This window comes from Lissotriton vulgaris, chromosome 6, assembly GCF_964263255.1.
Source record: "Lissotriton vulgaris chromosome 6, aLisVul1.2, whole genome shotgun sequence".
NCBI classification, from domain to species: Eukaryota; Metazoa; Chordata; class Amphibia; order Caudata; family Salamandridae; genus Lissotriton; species Lissotriton vulgaris.
Genome location: NC_141694.1, coordinates 1,004,113,111 through 1,004,133,497, shown reverse-complemented (window position 1 = coordinate 1,004,133,497; position 20,387 = coordinate 1,004,113,111). Strand labels below are relative to the sequence as shown.

At 50.4% G+C, this 20,387-nt stretch overlaps 1 protein-coding gene across 18 annotated transcripts in view; it reads left to right on the top strand.

Annotated features, from left to right (window-relative positions):
* AFDN (afadin, adherens junction formation factor) overlaps window positions 1-20,387 on the top strand; it is a 2,152,715-nt gene that overhangs the window by 1,108,039 nt on the left and 1,024,289 nt on the right. For all 18 annotated transcript variants that reach the window (XM_086927064.1, XM_086927054.1, XM_086927053.1 and 15 more), the window contains one exon: window positions 14,498-14,641. In XM_086927064.1, the coding sequence (XP_086783190.1) occupies window positions 14,498-14,641 (144 nt within the window). The remainder of the gene's footprint in view (window positions 1-14,497; window positions 14,642-20,387) is intronic.

Genomic DNA, 20,387 nt, shown 5'->3' with positions numbered 1-20,387 from the left:
ATAGTAGCTGCATTACCTTCGCCCCTTTTCTTCCTGCCCCATTCTCACAGTGCAGAATGTTTTTTTCAGCCATGCTGCACAGCATTGCAGCCACGCCATAGCTGCCCGCATCAGTGTTTTAAAAAAAACTTTTCAGCCATGTTAAGTGGCTAAGTAAAACAATGACAATGCTAATATATATCACATACATGATACCTACTGGCTTTGGCAATGTTTGTAGAGGAAAGTAATTCTTAGATTTGTGAGCCTCAGATTTGAACTGTTCAGAGTAGCATACTTGAGTCACCAGAGTGTGTTGATGGATTGTCCGCTCTATTGACACACACAAACGCGCGCAAAGTGAGATTTTTGTGACTACATTGTTCCCCAAATAGGTGTTTTTTGTGTACCCGGTTGATAAGGAAGGCTGTGCTGAATGTTTTAACTCTACTCTGCATTTCCAAACATTGCTTTGTGTTTGGCATCGTTTATAATGGCCCTATATCAAGTAATGATCGGCAGATTCAAGATGATTTGATTTCTCAATGTTTAACAGTCTTTTGCTGTATTGGCACTTACAAGGTTTTGGCATTTGATTAAAACTCATTGTTTTCCAGCATCATGCAACAGAAAACAAATTCTAGTACGTAACTGTTTCTGCCAGATGGCAAGTTAAACTCCGTTTGTGTTATTTTTAGGTCTCCCGCCTAGCGTTGCAGGGCGCAGCACTGCTCGTGCAGCGCAAGACATTTAGCAGGTAAAAATGAGGTTTCAGATGCTGACCTAGGAATGGCAAACACACTAGCGTGTGCTTTTCCTTTAGGGGCATGCTATTTGGCTTTGTGTGCGTGTTTTTCACTAAGACGGCACGCAATAGGCCAAAGGCAGGCGCATTGCTCTGCCCATGGCCTATTGGTGTCTATTACGTGCACCGGCCTTCATGTGGTTTTAATTATCGTGCCCAGACACTGGCGCGATAATTGAAACCCCATGGCTCGCTATGGCGCGTGTGCACTACTCGCGGGTTTCTTCTGTTTTTGTATCCATTTCAGGGGAAAGCAACTGAATGAAAGAACCGCTGACGTCTTGTTTAGCATTATGTTCCCAGTTAGTTTTATGACTTTATTTCCAAGCCAGCAATATATTTTCTAATATTTTACCCTCCTGCTGACAATTTTGAGGCTTTAAAGCATTAAGCCCTACTAGAAGTTTATTTGGGATATGAGCGCGGACGTATTTACATGGTTTTATATATACACTGTGAACTGCGTGACCTTTCCTGACACATGGAAATAAGATTAAAAAAAGGTAGCGCAGTAGGCCTCCTCAGCGACATGAGCTGTGTGGTAGGTCTTTTTGGAGAGAGTCGACATGAACTATACTATACCCGCCTCCAGGTACGAGCAGGTGCAGGATCCTGTAGGTGGGGATTGGCTGAGCCTCCCACCCCCCAGTCCTGCCTGTGGAACTACCACTTGTTGGTGTAGGTAGGGCGCGCAGCTGTGCACAGGTGATGGGCGTCGGTGCCCTAAGTAAAGTGTAGGGAGCTGAACTGTGGCCAGTGGGTGTTCGGAGCAAGAGCTGTGGCATGATAGAGATGGGGTCTGGGCCGGGACTCTGGAGCTGTGCTGGGTAGTGAGGTGTGGCTGGATGGACCGGGAGCTGTGCTCGTGTAGCGAGGGAGGCTGGAGCTATGCTCGGCAGTGAGGGGTCTAAACCAAGAGCCGTGTATGAGGAGAATGAGGAGCTGTGCTCTGGTAGCGATAGCGGGAGGAGCTGTGCTCAGGTAGCGAGGGCGGGAGTGTGGGAAGTTGGCCTGGTATATGATGTTCACTATTCTAGTGAGCACCTTGCATTAGTCCAAACAACCCTTATGGTGATGATTGTAAAGTCAACCTTATAGATCAGCTATCCTAGGGGTAGCATGGACAAAGCAGTATTAGGCCAAACTCAAGAGGGCATGTGAAGCCAGATGTTTTACCATATGCAATCCCTTTAATATCAAATGAAAGGACACCACACAGGATATATATTCAAAATATATATGTATTAATTTCTAAACAAGCCCCTGAACTCTTTATGAGCACAGAAGCACAAGCGCAAAACAAGTAACTTAATAGAATAAACAAACGTTGCACAATTATCGATAGGGCGGGGTGGCCCGTCAAACCATATATTAAAAAAGTGGTATAAGTACCACGTCAAGAACAATGGTAAGGCCTAGGGCCTTGGGAATCGCTGGGGCTACACTGGACTAACAATGGTTAGGGAGCAGGAGGCCCACGGGATGCGTGTACAGTGTCCAAAGGCACACGCGTTCCCACATAGAAGTCAATGGGTGCGTAAAAGTTAAAGGTTTGGGAGGCATCCGACTGGACTAGAACTTAACCACTTGAAACTAGGGCACTAGGAGTGTAAACCTTTACAGGAGCACCGTAGTACTCTTGTTACCTAACCCACAGGAAGCGGGTGCATAGGTCCCAAAGTGTGTCGGGTTTCGTCGTGGAGATCTATGGAGCCTTGGAGAAAAGATACTGCAGGCGGCCAGAAGAGAAGAGTCCGGGTGGATCCAAGGGTGGATCGAAGATGTAGAGGACCTGAAAGCAGAGGGGACAGAGTCTGGGTCACTAGCCATTGACCAGGATGGAACCAAGATGGAACAAGGTGATGTCGCGTTGCAATCAGGTGCTGATGGGAAGCTTGTCTCTGCAGCCACGTGGACCAGGAGGCGTCAACGACGACCAGGAGGCAGGCACGGACTGTCCCACGAAGGCTCTCGCTGTCGGCGGTGTCGGCTTCAAGATTGGGCCAAACAAGCCTTGGCAAAGGCAACCCACGCAGGAATCGATGTAGGCTTATTACTCAGACCAGCAAGGTCTGAGGGGCTGCTTCTTTTGAGGGAAGCAAGGGCCAGTCTGGAGCAACCAGACCAGCGGTGTAGTTTCACAGATTCGTCGCCAAGATGGCCACTAGCCAATGGGCAAGTGACCGGGCAGAAGCGTCGAGCAGGAAAATGCAAAAGGGCCCCACGCAGAACTCGTGGAGTATGCAGGGCTGATCTTTGGTGCAGATGCTGCTCGGAGCTGGGGCTTCTCAATCCCCAATGCACAGCTTCGAGGAGGCCTTGGGGGCTGCACAGTTAGCAGGTCGCAGACTTTTCAAGATGGCCGGTCCCACGTCTCGCGTCGCCTCCACGGGTCTCAGCTTTGCAGGGACTGTGGATCGGGCTGTTGGGTGTCTGGGAATCCGGTTCTTGTCAGGCTCTGTGCTCGGGCTCCGGCGGCAGGCGGCGGCAAAGCAAGTCGTCGGATCGCTGGATGGTGCCTGCTTGTGCAGGGTGGTCACTCCTTGACCACAAGGGAGATTCTACAGTCGTCTTCTTCCAAAGTAGAGTGATGAAGGTCCAGAGTTTTGTTTCAGTGTTTCAGTCAGGATAATCTAAAGTCCTGTGACTCAGCTCCTACCTATATACCAATCTTAGGGGCTGGATTACCTGCTAGGTCCCCCCTATGGGTGGGACCAGGGAACGGGGCGGTTACACCGATTTCCCTTTGTCCAGTTTCGTGCCAGAGCTGGGGCTGGAGTGCCCCAGCACCGGTTTGAACTGGCCTATGCATGGGACACCTTGTGTGCCCCAGGCAGTGTCTCAATCCTTTCAGCCCTCCCTGTCCGTATACACAAAGTCCTGTCTGGGGTGGTGCTAGCACCTCCCAAGGTAGGAAACCTATTGTTCAAGCCTCCCTCGCTGGAAGGACTCCCAGCAGCAGGAGGTCAGACTTGTGTCTGTGGCAGCAGCATCCATTTTGTTATGCTGAGGCTCTGGTTAACTTTAACCGGGAATAGTAGGAACAACATGTCTTCTCCCTCTAGAAGGGTGGAATGCTACCCCCGTCGCCAAGACTGGCGAGGGGGTAGTATTCCAAATCGTATGACGCCTTACTCGACATGTTTTGATAAAGCCAAATCATAGTTAGCATTTAACCGGGAGGTTCATAATGCACTTAAGAGTATATGGTATGGCAATATCCTAGAACAGCTATAAGGACATGGTTCTGAAAGCTGCAGACAGGCTCAGCTCATGCTAGAGCACCATCTCACATAAAACGAAGCACTCTGCCTCCAGGATTGTTAATGCCTGCCATAGGAGTGACTTATAGGTATGTATGTGTCTAAATATAAGGTTAGATATAGGTATACTATATTTAAAGCAAAGGGTGATTACACCACCTTGCCCCAGCTGAGGGATCAGCCAGTTGTGTCAATTTGGGTGGATAGCCAGGGGTGGCATAATACATGCTGCAGCCCCTGGTAGGCCTTGGATGCACCTATGCCCTGGGTACCTATAGTACACTGTACAGGGGCTCATAAGGTGACCCAGTATCCAATTGGAGATGTACCTAGAGTACATGGAGTCCATTTTAAAGAGAGAGCAGATAGCCTGGGGCCCTGATTAGCAGGTTCCCAGGCCAACTAAGTCGAAAACCAGCTAAACACTAGGGACAAAATCTGGGGTAACCATAGTCAGGTATGCACCTTCCTACAGGGAGGAGCTATGCTCGGTGATTGGGGTCTGGAATAGGAGCTGTGCAGTGGGGAGGGCTGGACCAGGAGCGGTGCTTGGCAGTGAGAGCTCTGGAGCATGATCTGTGAGATGGAAGGGGAGGGAGGGTCTGGAACAGGACTCGAGCGGCCACATGGGCTTGCCTAATAACACCCGTTCTCCTGTGCAGGTAATGCTACCCGGCAGAGGTAGGACGCGTGACAGCGTGTGGTTGCGTGAGTGAAGTCATGCCTGACCAGACACCTATAGTGTGGCTCTTTGCGGGAGCAGTTGAGGGGAATCTAGGACATTGGAGCAGGGGTGCTGCGGATTGATTTGAGGAGAGCATCCTATGACATAGGGAGGCGTATTTACAATAGAGCTGGAGGTACCCCCGAGCCTTTGCAGGAAGTGGTGGGGCAAAGGGTTGTTGACCCTACCGGGCTGAAGCACTGCTGAGGTGCGGAAGCAGCCATGGAGGAGGAGGACCAAGTGGCCTGTCTAGAGCCCCAGGAGGAGACGGGTATGTCCGATGGCTTTTCCAGGCTCTGGAGCGATGTGATGGGGATGCTGGTGAGTTTTTGTGTGCAGCCGGTGAGAGGGTCCGGGGAGGGGAGAGCGCTGGGGAACAAATTACCGAAGACCCAGCAGACCTTAATCATACCTGTTTGGACCAGAGAACTTTCATAGCATTCGTAATGCATTAGTGATCCCAAGATGTTCCCTTGCAGGCATGAAGAGATCATCCAGTCATATTTGCAAAGGTGCATACTGGGTATTTTTGTCTTCCTTATGCAGCAAAGAAAGTAAATCTGTAAGTACCGAGAGGGAGCAAAAAGGACTGAGAGCCATCCCTGCACACTCCTGACATGATGCAACATTGTACTGTTCTTTGTTGCTTTGTTGGCTTTTACTAATGTAGCGCTTCATACCTTGTCGTAAGTGTCTGTGTGATTTACAGTTGCACAGTAGTTGCCACCCACAAAAAATGTTTAGGCTACTAATTGATCAGGCTGCTCTCATGCTCAGTTGTGTTTGTATTTACTTTGCCACATCGAGCATTTTACACAGTGATGTGTATATACGTCACAGACGTTATTTCCGAGAACATCCTGACCAGCGATTGCGGCGCAGCAAGCGTGACAGGGAGCTCAAAACATACCTTCACTTACCAAAACAAAGGCGTTCCACACCAAAAGGCATGCATTCACTGGACATGACAAAATGCCATGAACTGTGTTTTCAAATCAATGTCGTCCTATGACATGTGACGGAAACATTCAGTGAGGCACTTGGAAGGCAACGATTCGTCATTGTTTTAATTTTTACATGTTTTTGTTCTTTTGTTTGGTTCCTCGAAATGTGTTTCGCAGGTTTGTTTTCGACTGGTCTTAGTTTTCATCCATGACTTTGTTGGCCGAGTTCGGGTTCCCCGCAGAGCGAGGGAGAAAGTGTATGACCCAGAAATACTTTCCCTGCCAGACTTTTCTTAAGTGCTGCTAGTGCGTGCGGCCCCGCCTGTGCACCCAGGTGTGGTGCAAACCCTTTCTGATTACATTATCCCTGTCACCTGAAGGCATTTAGGAGATTACATACATACATACATAGAATTCCACTTTGTAGAGCGAAAATCAGATTCTTGTAAGGTGTCAAATACAGACTTCCATTGTCTCCATACAGAGCCTTGAGGTTTTCCATTTGTTTGCATAAACAGCTGATGCAGTCATGTTTTTCCTATTCTGGCACTTGCAGCCCTGAGCTAAACACTGGGCCAACAGGACTAAAAATCCCTGAATGCAAAGCAAAAACCTTAACTGGATTAATTTGTCACGCATCGACTTTGGAAGTTTGAGAACTGAAGGTTCTCCCACTGGTGTCTTATTTGTTGAAATATGTTACCGTGGCACACTGAGAACACCTCTATGTATTGTGTCTTTAAAATATTCTTTGGGTAAATTGTTCCTTAGCCAAGTGTGCTTTTCAGCTCCACAGTATATTTCCGAGGCCTGGCTGCTGAAACGTGTCCATGGAACGAGTTTAGAAGCAGGGTTCAAGTTTCCACGTGTTGTGCAAACGTAAGGAGCACTCGAAATACATTTGGAATTCAGAGTTTAGCTTCGCCTGGCACACATTGTAAAACTGACCGGCCACATGCGCACCCCTGAAAGTTTTGTGGACAGTTTTAGGGAGCACATGGTGTTCATTGATTTCAACAGCATACGGAGTGATTTTCACAGGGGTGTATTACTACCATATTGGTAGCAGGTGTAGTGGCATCGGGACCCACTGAACCCTCATTATTGCTGAATTTCAGATTGTAAACAGAGGCCAAAGGGCCCATTTGCTTCCTTGCACTCTGGCCCATGATACCTTGGCTATGTCACTGGTGACACAATTGAATTAGGACTCCTATTTCATGGTCGTACCACAGAATACTAAGCTTGAGACCACGCCATTGACCTCCCTGTCAGTCATAAGTGTTACTTGTGTGGTAACTTTTCCTGTATTTGCAAAGGGGTAGGGGTCCCATGGGCACCCCTTCCCTTTTGCGAGTGCATTACCACCCTCTTGAAGAGGGTGGTAATTTGCAAGTGTTTTGTGCCGGAAATTGCAGACGCAAAACATTCATACCCGGGCTTGCGGTCGCGATTAGTAAGTGAACGCCTCTTCCTATAATAGCAAGTCGCAAAACCTATTTAGCGAGTTGCACATAAATTGCAACTCGCTAAATAGGCTTTGTACATGGCCCATGCTGTTTTTGCATGCGCAAACAGGTTCGCAAACCCGTTTGTGCATGCAAAATCTGAAAGAAACAGGTTAGTATTAGATTCCTTACCTTAGAATATCCCCATGCGTCAGACTGGATCCGGAAACTTTTGCGTAGCAGTACCCCTGCGCGTCGGTAGGCGCCGTCTGCGGCTCCGCGTCCGTCGTCGGCGTCGTTTGCGCCGGGATGACGTCCCCGGAGTACTTAGACGCTGCCCTCGCGCGCTGACATCAGTTCTTCTTTTTTCCGCGCCAGCTAAGTGCAGATCTGGAGAAGTAGTACCCTTTTAGTAATTTTTTCACTAAAACTTTGATCTTTTTGATCTGTTTTTCGAGTCGATTGACTCAGACGGTGCCGGTAGGGATGCCCCGGGTTCAAACCTTGCTCCAAGTGCAGCCGATTGATGTTGGTTACCGACCCCCATAGCCGGTGTCTTCAGTGTATAGGCCTCGACCACGACGACTGAACCTGCTCCGACTGCCGGGCCCTGACGTCTAAGGCTAGGCGTGAGCAGTCCCGCAAGCGACTTGAGCTCCGGCAGTCTGCTTGCGCCGTTCGAGGTCCCGGTCCCTCAGGAGGTCAAGGGACCGATCGCGGGGTCGGAGCCCTCGTAGCTCCGAGAGTCGGCATCGGTCTTCGGGATCAAGGTCCTCAGGTAAGAGGCATGAGCAGTCGGAAAGGCGTCTTCGTTCTTCCGACCCACCCCGACGCTCGCGCGACACGGCCGGGGGTTCAGGTGACACCACCCACGCGGCTCCGACTGAGTCGCGGGCGTCGCAACCTGCCCCATACCTTCCGGTCCCTGGGCATGACGCGACACCAGAGGAGATCGAGCGGTATCTCATGGCCATGAGGTCTCTCCCTCCTCCGCCGGGTTCCGTGTTGCCTTCGGGCCCAGCGGCCCCGGCTGGGGGGCCTAGCGGGTCGGGTGCTTCGACTCCGACGCCGTCGGGTGCTTCGACCCCGGCGCCACCGGCGACTTCGGTCCCGGCGCCACAGGCCCTCACTGGGTCCGGTTCCGGATCCGCGTCGTCGCCGGTCGACCTCACCGGCGCCGGCCCCTATGGTGTCGCCCCCGGCGACGCCATCCCCGATCCTGCCCTCGATTCGGTTCTGGCGTCATAGCGGCGCTGCTCTCGACGTCATCTGGAGACTTTTACTTCCACGAACCGGCCCCATCCTTTGAACCTGCATACCAGGAGATGGGTGACGAGGGGGATTGGGAGGGGTCTGAGGACCCTCTGACACGGGAGTGTCAGTCTCAGCAGGACTGGACAGGTGAGCTTGGGACTGCCAGTGGCCTGGACACCTCGCCAGACTCTGGTTTTGTCTCCCCTCCCACCGTGGCTACGGAGGAGGGGGTCTGCCTACAGTGTGGTGCTGATGCGGGCTGCCAGGGCCTTGGGCCTGGAACTCCCGGTCGCGGCCGTGAGGACTAACCTCCTCACTGAGGTCCTTAAACCACAGTCAAGCTCGGCTGAGCCTCTGCTGCCGTTTAATGAGGCCTTGTCAGACGTTCTTTTTGGCACTTGGTCCGAGCCCGCTACAGGTCAGCCTGTAGATAAGAACGTGGAGAGAGGCCACCCCCAGGCTCCGGGCGACCCTTTCTTCCTGTCCACCCACCCCACACTGAGAGCCTGGTCATCCCGGCCTCCACCTCCCAGAACGCATTCCCGACTGCCCCGCCCGATCGGGAATCCAAGAGATACGAGCAATACAGCAAGAAAGTATTCTCCTCCCTGAGTTTGGGACTGCGGTCAGTCAACACTGTGTGCCTCTTGGGCCGCTACACCCACTCTCTGTGGGACACGGTCGCGGACGTGCTGCCACAATGTCCGGCGGAGGTCCAGCCTAAACTCACCCAAGCCCTTGTGGAGGGTCGAGATGCAGCACGGTTTTCTATCCGCTGTGGGCTGGATACCACAGACTCACTGGGCAGAGCGATGGCAACGACGGTGGCGATTCGTCGCCACGCCTGGGTGAGGTCCGCCAACTTTTCGGCCGATGTCCAGAACACTCTTATGGACATGCCGTTCGATGGCCGTCGCCTTTTCGGCGACCAGGAAGACCATGCGCTTGAGTGCTTTAAGGACTCCAGGGCTATGGCCAAGTCCTTGGCCTCTCGGCCCCGCGCCAGCAAATGGGTGCCTTTCGCTCCTTTCGTGGCCAAGGAAGGAGCGCTCCCACACGTGCTGCCAGCCACACCCCGCGACTAACATCCAACGCGGTGGCTGCCGTGGAAACCGCCGTGGCGGCGGTCGGGGACAACGGCGAGGCCAGTCCACACCTTCCCCCACAGCATCCGCCTCTAAAGCCTCCTAGTCCGTGCTTTCAGGCCCATGTGACGCCAGTGGGGGGCAGGGATCGCCATCACCACTTCCACTGGCGCACTGTCACTTCGGCCAGATGGGTGTTGCAAATCGTCCGATGGGGCTACTCCCTCCCCTTCGAAACAACCCCTCCAGCCATGCCACCAGAATTCCACCTGCAAGAGGAAGTTACGGCCCTCTTGGCCAAGGGGGCCATCAAGCGCGTTCCTGGGCCGGAAGTAGGGTGTGGTTGTTACTCCCACTACTTTCTGGTACCTAAGAAGGGCAAAGAGGGCCTATGCCCTATCTTGGACCTACGGAACGTCAACGCCTTCCTCCGGAAAGAGAAGTTCAAGATGCCGATACTGGCTCAGGTCTTAGCTGCCCTGGACCCAGGAGACTGGATGGTAGCATTGGACTTGTAGGGCGCTTATTTCCACATTCCCGTTCTGTCGGCCCACCGGCGCTACCTGCGGTTCACGGTAGGCCACGAGCACTTACAGTTTACCGTGCTCCCCTTCGGCCTTTACAGCGCCCCACGGGTGTTCACGAAGGTGATGGCGGTGGTCGCAGCTCATCTGCGTAGGTTAGGGGTTTCAGTCTTTCCCTACTTCGACGACTGATTGTTGATTGCGGGCTCGCCCCAGGCAGTCGTCGGCCACCTCCAGACCACGGCAGACCTGCACCAGCTGGGGTTTTCCATCAATGTGCTGAAGTCATATCTGTGCGCCTCTCAGAAGCTCCTCTTCATCGGAGCGGTTCTCGACTCGGCGCAGTTTCGGGTATATCCTCCAGAACAGCGGGTTCGGGATATTCAGGCTCTGATTCCAATCTTTCAGCCTTTATCCCGGGTCTCGGTCAGGTTGACGCTGCGCCTTCTGGGGCTGATGGCCTCCTGCATCCTTCTGGTGCATCACGCCCGGTGGCGGATGCGGGCTCTGCAGTGGGACCTGAAGTTTCAGTGAGCCCAGCATCAGGGCAACCTGTCCGACCATGTCCTGATCTCGGAGGGCACTGCGAGACAGCTGCAGTGGTGGCTCACGGACAGCGATTGGGTCAGCAGCAGGTCCCTCTCCTTAACCCAACCGGAGCACGTAGTTGTGACAAATGCGTCCCTCCTAGGTTGGGGAGGCCACATGGGAGAGGCGGAGATCAGAGGCCTCTGGTCTCCGGCGGAATCCCGGCTCCATATCAACCTTCTAGAGCTGATGGCGATTCGTCTAGCACTGAAGGCATTTCTCCCCTCTGTCCGGGGGAGCGTAGTGCAGGTGTTCACGGACAACACAACCGCCATGTGGTACTCCAACAAACAGGGCGGAGTGGGGTCGTGGACCCTCTGCCAGGAGGCTCTGCGCCTCTGGCAGTGGCTGGAACATCAGGGCGTGACTCTGGTGGTTCAACACCTGGTAGGTTCTCTGAACCCCAGGGCGGACGAACTCAGCCGGCGGTGCATGATGGATCACAAATGGCGTTTGAACTCTGATGTGGCGCAAGGCCTCTTTCTGCAATGGGGAGAGCCTTGGTTAGATCTGTTCGCCACAGAAGAGAACGCGCAATGTCATCATTTCTGCGCGTTGGAATTTCCAAGGCGGCACTCGCTCGGAGACGCTTTTCGTTGCGAGTGGAGTTGCGGTCTGTTGTACGCCTTTCCGCCTATACCACTTCTGCACAGAGTGCTGAAGAAGATTAAGCGTGACTGGGCCCAAGTTATCCTTGTGGCTCCGGACTGTGCACGGAGGTACTGGTATCCCTAGCTACTCAGTATGTCTGTTGGTCCCCCGGTTCGTCTGCCTCTTCAGGAGGACCTTTTGGCGCAGCAGCAGAGGACGGTCCTCCATCCGAACCTGTACAGTCTCCACCTACATGCTTGGAGATTGAGCGGCGACAGTTGAGGCCATTTGACTTGCCTCCTGAAGTCTGTACTGTGATTCTGGCAGCCAGGCGTCCCTCCACTAAGTCGGTATACTCCTGCAGGTGGAACAGATTTGTGGCATGGTGCACAGCAAAGGCTGTGGATCCTCTCTCTGCCCCTCTTTCTGAGGTTCTTCTCTTCCTTCTTTCACTTGCCCAACAGGGCTCTGCTCTGGGCACTCTCACGGGCTACCTTTCTGCCCTTTCAGCCTTTTTAAGGCTACCTGATCAGCCATCTTTGTTCAAGTACCCAATTGTAAATAGGTTTTTGAAGGGCATCACACACATGTTCCCCCCTGTTCCATTCGTGATGCCTCAGTGGGACTTGAACCTTGTTCTTACCTATCAAATGTGCGCTCCCTTTGAGCCACTTCATAACTGTCCTCTTCGCCTTCTTACTCTGAAGACTGTCTTCCTGGTTGCCATCACCTCTGCCAGGAGAGTGAGTGAGCTCCAGGCTCTTTCTTCCAAACCTCCTTTCCTTTCTATCCATCCAGACAAGGTTGTGTTGCGGACAAGACCCTCTTTCCTGCTCAAGGTTGTCTCAGCCTTCCACATCAGGCAGTCCATCACCTTGCCCACCTTCGCATCCCTCAAAGGTGGAAGTTCGGCTCCACCATCTGGACCCAAAACGTGTGCTCTCGTTTTATCTGGATCGCACTCGCCAGTTCCAGGTGGATGACCAACTCTTTGTTGGTTACGTGGGCGCTAAGAAGGGACGGGCGGTACACAAGCGGACCATCTCTCGGTGGCGGCGGGTCGTGTTGTGTATCAAGGCATGCTACTCCTTGGCTAAGAAGGAACCTCTTGTTGGGCTGAGGGCCCATTCCACTCGGGCTATGGCGGCTACTCCTGCCCTGGGTCGGGCAGTCCCATTGCAGGACATTTGTCAGGCAGCTTCGTGGGCCTCGCTGCACACGTTTGCAAGACACTACTGCCTGGACAGTCGGGGCCGGAGGAATGGCTTCTTTGGCCGTTCCGTCCTCCAGGACTTTCTGGTGTGATTATTGGTTCGCAGACCCACCACCGGGTTTGGTATTGCTGGGGTATCTATTCTAAGGTAAGGAATATAATACTAACCTGTTTCTTTCAGATGAACAAGTTACTTACCTTTGGTAACGATATATCTGGAAGAAACAGTAGTTAGTATTAGATTCCTTACCGCCCCACCCATCCTCCCCGTTCTGCAAACCGATATCTAGGGTTAAGGTCATCCCCTTTCAGGGCCCTAGTTTCATGGCACCAATGTTGGTTTTTATCATGGCTCTGCGTTTCTGGCATGGAAAAGCTGTGTATAAGAACTGACGTCAGCGCGCGAGGGCGGCGTCTAAGTACTCCGGCGACGTCATCCCGGCGCAAACCTACCGACGCACACGGGTACTGCTACGCAAAAGTTTCCGGATCCAGTCTGACGCCTGGGGATATTCTAAGGTAAGGAATCTAATACTAACTGCTGTTTCTTCCAGATATATCGTTACCGAAGGTAAGCAACTTGTTCAACAGTTGTACATCTGGCCCTTAGACAGTTAAGCCTATCAAAGTGCCAGATAGAGTTAAAATAATGATCAGTACCTCATTTATTATACAAATGTAAACGGTTATACAGAAAAGCCAAACATTTTCTTGCAGGTTCAATGAATGGTGGTCCTGTTAATAATTTAAAATATATTTCTTTAAGCAGCTTGTAACTTAATAAAATGGTCTGTGGTCAAAATTTCGCCATGTAATATCAAAAATATTAATAGTAAAAATCTTCAGCATTTGACCATGTAAAAGCTTGCTATTTCTGTCCGGTCTTCATTGATAAGAACCAGTACTTTAAGTAGAAATAGTATATTTCTGTGTAAGTGTTATCTTTGGAACTGCGTGAATTCGAGGTTCATCCTTTTCTTCTTTTTGTAATTCTGGATTATTTCTTAGTTACATGTTTAACCTTGGAAGGATGACAGGCCACAATTGACTTGCAGTTATTCAAAAACGTGATCTGCAGGTCATATTACACAGAAGAAACATGTTCTGTAGCTGAGCTGTCATTCGGATCTTATAAGTTTGTATCACTAACATAAGAAAGGGACCCTTGAAGTGCCGTGTTGAGCCCCAAGGAACAACCAGCCAACACAAGAACTGATCTGAGGTAGAATTCTTTTGTTAGAGATAAACATCTCTCGCCTTGTTTTTAACAAGAACATATTTTGCAAAACATTAATGACTGACAAACAAATACTTCACCAATCAACAAGATACAGTTCTTGGCAAATATTAATGCTCCCCATACCGATTACGTTAAAGGAGACATGTTCATTTTAACCAGCCCAATTCACAATTTTTGTGAGCCCACTATGTGACTCCTCTCCTTGTTCTTAACATCCCCAGAAACCAGATAATAAAAGATCCCACTTGTAACAAGAAGGTCCCCCAAAACATTGCTTCCTCAGATTCACTCAGATAATCTATAATAACCATGCCAGAAGTAAGCCATCCCTTTAGGGCCCACGAGGTTGTGGGAATGAGGTGGGCTGGGCAACCAGACCACTAATTGATACCCCGGGGACAGATCACACCCCTCACAACCCCAAAGAGCTAAAAACAATCGAGCCCCCAGCCAAATGCAGGCCAGAAACTGCAGTGGCAGCGTCCACCATCAACCCAAGTATTTGTTATGGCACAAAAGTGCGTATATTTTTTAAATCTATTTGCATAACTTTTACAGTATTAAAATTAACAACTAACTACATTTTATTGCATATATTTCATATCTTCTGCATAACCTGCTCTATCTTTTTGCATTTCTGTCAATTATGAATAGGTTACTTTGCTTATAAGGAGTCTATTTATTATTGCAAATACAAATGGAAAATTAAAGAACATAGTCATTTTCAATGCCAACAGCTCCAACTTTAACAAATGCGAGACCTATTGCATTGCAAATGCTTGTTATTTTTATGTTGCCTCCCTACAAGCAATTAGACACACATTTTGTCTTCTTTTCAGGCCACAACGCTGCTGACCATGGATAAATATGCACAGCAAGACATTCCAAATATTAACAATACATGCTTTAAGCTGAACTCTTTTCAGCTACAGGCTTTACTGCAGAATTATCACTGTGCCCCTGATGAGCCGTACATCCCAACAGTAAGTCCATGCCGCTCTGGTGAAAGCACATCATATTACTTTATACATTTAATCCACTCTGGTTCAGTTTGGTTTGTTTAAATTTAACAGTTCACTTTTGTTGTCCTGGTGTATTGTGAAGTGTGTTGTGCTCTGAAAGGTGGCTGTGGGTCAAATGATAATTTCTGTTATGGTATTAAGTTAGATCAGTTGTATATTGCTATTAAGTGTCCTTTCTAATGTTAGCACCATGCGCAAAAGCTCGAGCTATATACGTGCAGCCTAGTTCACCAGGGGCGTGTATGACGTTTTTTATATTTATAAGACACGATGCTCAACAACTGTCTGATCCATAAAATTAGAATCAGTGTCTGAGAAAAGCCTAGCCTCTAATGCAGTGGTTCTTAGCGTTTGACTTTTGTGATTTGAACCACAAAACAAAATTAAGTAAACAAGCATTTGTCAAATAAATACACAAATAATGAAATCTTTTGTTTAGTTCACAAGCAAATATCCACATTTTTGATTTAAAGGGGCGGTTGGTGCTATTCTAATTTCAATTGAGGCAATGCTTATCCCATACTATATTCTTTTTGATGCACTTGCACTGCTCTCATGAATCAATCTGATGATAGTAACTTAATTTTTAGCCTCCAATTTGAAATTCCATCGCATTTACAGAAAATGTAAAAATTGACAGTTTCACATGTTGCTTTTTGATTTATATAGGCTTTATTAATCTGTTATTATTTAATTTTCTAAGCAGCCCTGAACCCCCTGGATAGGCATCACAGATCTCCAGGGTCCCCAGACCACAGGTTAAGAACCACTGCTTTAGTGGAGAAGAGCAAAGTGAAACCACCCATTTAGTTAAAATGTGTTCGAGGCATGTGGGCTGCTTAATTCATATCTGTGCATAGATCGCCGCCTAGTGTTGGGTCTGGATGATCGCACATTGTTGTCCTGGAAGAGTCTTCGAAGTATCACGAGATAGGTGGCTCCTCCCCTGGACTACAGTGCGCATGGGCATCGACTCCATCCTCAGATTGTTTTTTTCCGCCATTGGGTTCGGATGTATATTGGTTCACTCTAGTCGGAATCAATATAAAAGTTTCTTAAGGCCAAAAGGCCTTTAGGTTTTCGTTGGTATGGTCTTGCGTTCGGTGCCCGATTCTTCCAGCTCAGTTCTGAGCCGGATTTCCAGAAGAGCCGCGTGCTTTTCGACGCTGAAGGCCCGGTCGACGCCAGAGGCCTTATGGACGAACCATCATGGAACGGAGTCCGTTCAAGAGTTGTCCCGTGTCCAACTCCAAGTATCCCCACATCGACGTCCACCCGGTGTGCAACAAGTGTCCGTCGCCGGATCAGCCAGCTGCATGGCTTGTTCCCGTTTTAGATCCAAGAAGATACTTCTGCATCAACGAGCTGCGCGCCAGGAAGCCCGGCAGACTGCACCAGCGCCTGTGGACATATTCGATGCAGGGTATGATGAAGGAGCTGCCCGGGAGGTTCAGGAGAACCTGTCAAATCCCGCGTCGGAGGTCGACTCCAACTACGACGCGGATGTTGAAATGCTCGACGCGGAAGAAGTCGTCGACGAGGTAGGAGACGACGACGGGGCCTTTGGGGCCATGGAAGATAGCTCGAGCGAGGAGCTAACTCAAACTGACATTGGGGCCGAAACGCTTCAGAAGGCTCAGGTCGAGGGATCGCCACTAGGCCTTACCCAAGATCTTCCAATAAGTTCTACGGCCCCGCTTTCGGGCTCGGCTTCGGACATTGCGAAGGAGCCGCACCCTGCGAAATCGAAACAGAAAGTAAAAGCACCGGTCTCGACGCAAGTGAAAGCACTGATGCCTCCATCGAAACCAAAAGGGCGTATTGCTTTGGTCGGCTCAAAGTCCTCGGACCTGTCGGCACCGACGAAGCAGAAGGGCGTTATCGACCCGAAGAAACCGCTCAAGGGCGTCGAGGCGAAGTCTAGCACGCCGAAGACAAAGGTCAAGGCAGTCGAGCCGAACAAATCGGCGCCAAAGACGGTCGACACCGACAAAGGGCTCGGTGATCCGACAGTTCTCGAGCCTCCGCGTCGACAAGACAAGGTCAAAAGCGGACTGAACCACGAGTCCACGTATGGTGGTGCCTCGAGGGATTCCGTCGAGTCGATGCAGCCGTCAACCTCATTCTCCAAGCAAGTGGCAGACTCCCTAAAGCGCATCAAGGACAAGGCCTCAAGTGTCGGGCCTAAAGATCCTCCACCTTCGAAGCCTGTCGATAAACCTCAGAAGACGTCGACGCCCATTCACTTCACGCTACCGCCGAAAGTGGCGCCGAAGGCTTTCGCCCCTAAAATGGCCACCAACGTGCCCGAGAAGGTGTCCTCGGTGCCGAAGTCGACAACAGTGGTCCCGGCCTTAAAGCATCGACAATCCTCGTTGGAAGAGCAACAGGAGCAGTTTATCGATGCCGAAACAGGCAGACTTTCCCTTTATAAGCGGAAAATCGCCCCAGAACAGCCAATGGAGTCCTATAAAATTCCACTGAAGAAGAAAAGGGATTCTACTCCGACACCTGTTCTTGTGGAACCAGTTTCTCCACGTGGCCATGATGTCTCACCCACTTATTCAGATGTGGACACTGGGGAAGGTGATGATGATGAATACAGCTATCCTGTATAGACTGAACCAGATGATACCAATGAACCCTGGGCAGCTGCTGCTGACCCAGGTGATCCTCACTCTACCCCAGACACTCAAATGTATGCTGTAAAAACGTCGCCTACTGAGGATTCGGCTGCGTTTAATGCCCTCATTGAAAGAGCAGCTAAGAATCATGGCGTCCAGCTCCATGCTGACCCCATTGAAGTGGACTTTCTTTTTGACACCTTTTCCGTCTCAGAGAGGACTGTCAAGACTCTGCCTATGTTGAAGGGTGTCTTGAAGCATGCTAGGGAAATCTTTAAGGAGCCTACGAGAGCCAGGGTGATAAACCCCAGAATTGAAAAGAAGTACAAGCCGGCGCTTGGAGACACTACTTACATCAAGGGACAGTTGCCGTTGGACTCTCTTGTCATTTCTAATGCCCGGAAGAGGGCTAATTCAAAAACTATGGGTGATGCTCCTCCCTCAGATAAGGAATCTAAGGTGTTTGAGGCATCAGGGAAAAGGGTGGCAGCTCAAGCGGCCAATATCTGGCGCATTTCAAACACACAGGCACTTCTAGCCAGGTATGACGGGGCACATTACGACACACTTGAGACCCTGTTACAACACCTGCCAGATGAATACAAAGAGGCAGCTGAGATGCTCATCCAAGAAGGGAAGCTCATATCAAATGCTTCTATTAAATGTGCGCTTGACGCTGCTGACACCGCGGCCAGAGCTATTAACACGAGTGTCATGCTGAGACGACATGCCTGGCTCAGAATCTCCGGGTTCAAGCCAGAAATACAGACCACCATTCTCAATCAGACCGTAAACCCTGATCATCTATTTGGCCCAGAGGTGGACACCACCTTGGAGAAAATCAAAAAGGACACTGAAACTGCTAAGTCCATGGGGGCTCTACAGTCCCAGCAGTTCCGGGGTGGTTCTTTTCGTCGCTCAAGTACTAGAGGTGTTTCCAGAGGCCAGCTCTCCCAAACCACACAGTACTATAAAGGCGGCACGCAGACCACATACACCAAACAGAGTCGAGGTGGATATCGTGGAAACCGCGCCAAAGGCAGAGGTCGTGGTAACAACAACTCCAGATCCTCCGCCACTAACAAACAGTGACGCCTTGTCACTGCCCCCCGACCATGCAACACCTGTCGGGGGGAGACTTCAACAGTTCCTGCCAGTCTGGAAGTCCATCACCACAGACAGGTGGGTCACACAGCTCATACAGTACGGTTGTTGTCTGGAGTTAATATCCACTCCACCCAACATACCCCCAAGACACCGTCCTATGTCCGCCGAGCATTTGCACTTATTGCAGCAGGAGGTACTTGTCATGCTGCAAAAAGGGGCAATCGAGCTTGTGCCTGTGAAAGAAAGAGGCACAGGAGTTTACTCACTGTACTTCTTGATCCCAAAGAAGGACGGGTCCCTCAGACCCATACTGGACCTCAGACCCCTCAATCAGTACATTCTATCGGAGCATTTTCACATGCTGACCACAGGTACTTCCGTTGCTCAGTCAAGGGGATTTTCTCGCAACTTTAGATCTAAAGGATGCGTATTTTCACATTCCGCTGCACCCGTCACACAAAAAATACCTCCGGTTCACCATCCAAAACCAACATTACCAGTTCAAGGTTCTACCTTTCGGGGTCAGCACGGCACCCAGGGTGTTTACAAAGTGTCTGGCGACGGCGGCGGCACACTTGCGGAGACAAAACATTCACGTCTACCCTTATCTGGACGACTGGCTCATTCAGGCAAAGTCAGCCCAGCAGTGTGCCGCCCACATGTCCCACACTATTCACCTTCTTCACGATCTGGGATTCTCACTGAATTATCCAAAGTCCCACCTGCAACAAAGGAGAACGCAAAATGCCAAAGCTTTGCCGCCAGGTTCCCACAGTCGCAGGGCAATGCGATATGGATGAACTGGTCAGGCAAATTTACATACGCTTTTCCCCCAGCACCTCTAATACCGCTGGTGGCACGCAAGTTGAAGCAGCACTCGATGACTCTCATCCTGGTTGCTCCTACGTGGGCTCGCCAAGCATGGTACACCACGTTTCTGGAACTGTCCGTGGTACTGCATCAAAGGCTGCGCCTCACACCCAGGTTTTTGATGCAGAGCCATGGCGACATTCAGCATCCAGATCCGCAGCAGCTCAACCTGGCGATCTGGCTCCTGAGTTCTTAGAGTTTGGCTACCTCAACTTACCTCCTGACTGTATGGACATAATCCGGGAGGCAAGAAAGCCCACCACCAGAGCATGCTATGCGGCAAAATGGAAGCGGTTTGTCATTTATTGTGCAGACCACAACATTAACCCGCTGGATGCATCTATTCAGAACATCATTTGTTATCTCTTACATCTGTACAAATGTAATCTGGCCTATGCTTCCATTCGTATACATCTATCCGCAATGGCTGCTTATCTCCAAAACAGACAGCACCTCTCACTTTTCAAGGTGCCTGCCATTAAAGCCTTTCTGGAAGGACTCAAAAGAGTCATTCCTCCGCGGACGCCACCAGCTCTCGAGTGGAACCTAAATGTGGTCCTCACCAGGCTGATGGGTCCCCCTTTCGAACCACTTCATTCCTGCGAGATTCTGTTCTTGACATGGAAAGTGGCTTTCCTTATAGCAATTACGTCGCTACAACGAGTTAGTGAACTCCAGGCACTAACTATCCAAGAGCCATTTCTTCAAATTCATTCCAACAGAGTGGTGCTTCGCACTAACCCTAAATTCCTTCCTAAGGTAGTTTCTCAGTTCCATATCAACCAGACTGTAGAACTACCTGTGTTCTTCCAAAATCCAGAGTCACTTGCGGAGAGGATGCTTCACACACTTGATTTCAAGAGGGCCCTAATGTACTACATTGATAGGACCAAAGATTTTCGGAAGACTAAACAACTATTTGTTGCCTTTGTGCCACAACACAAAGGCAACCCCATTTCCAAGGCTGGTATAGCCAGGTGGATCGTTAAATGTATTCAGATCTGCTATCAAAAAGCCAAGCGCAGTCTCACCATTCCACCGCGGGCCCACTCCACCCGAAAGTTGGGGGCCTCCATGGCTTTCCTTGGAAATATTCCTTTGGAAGA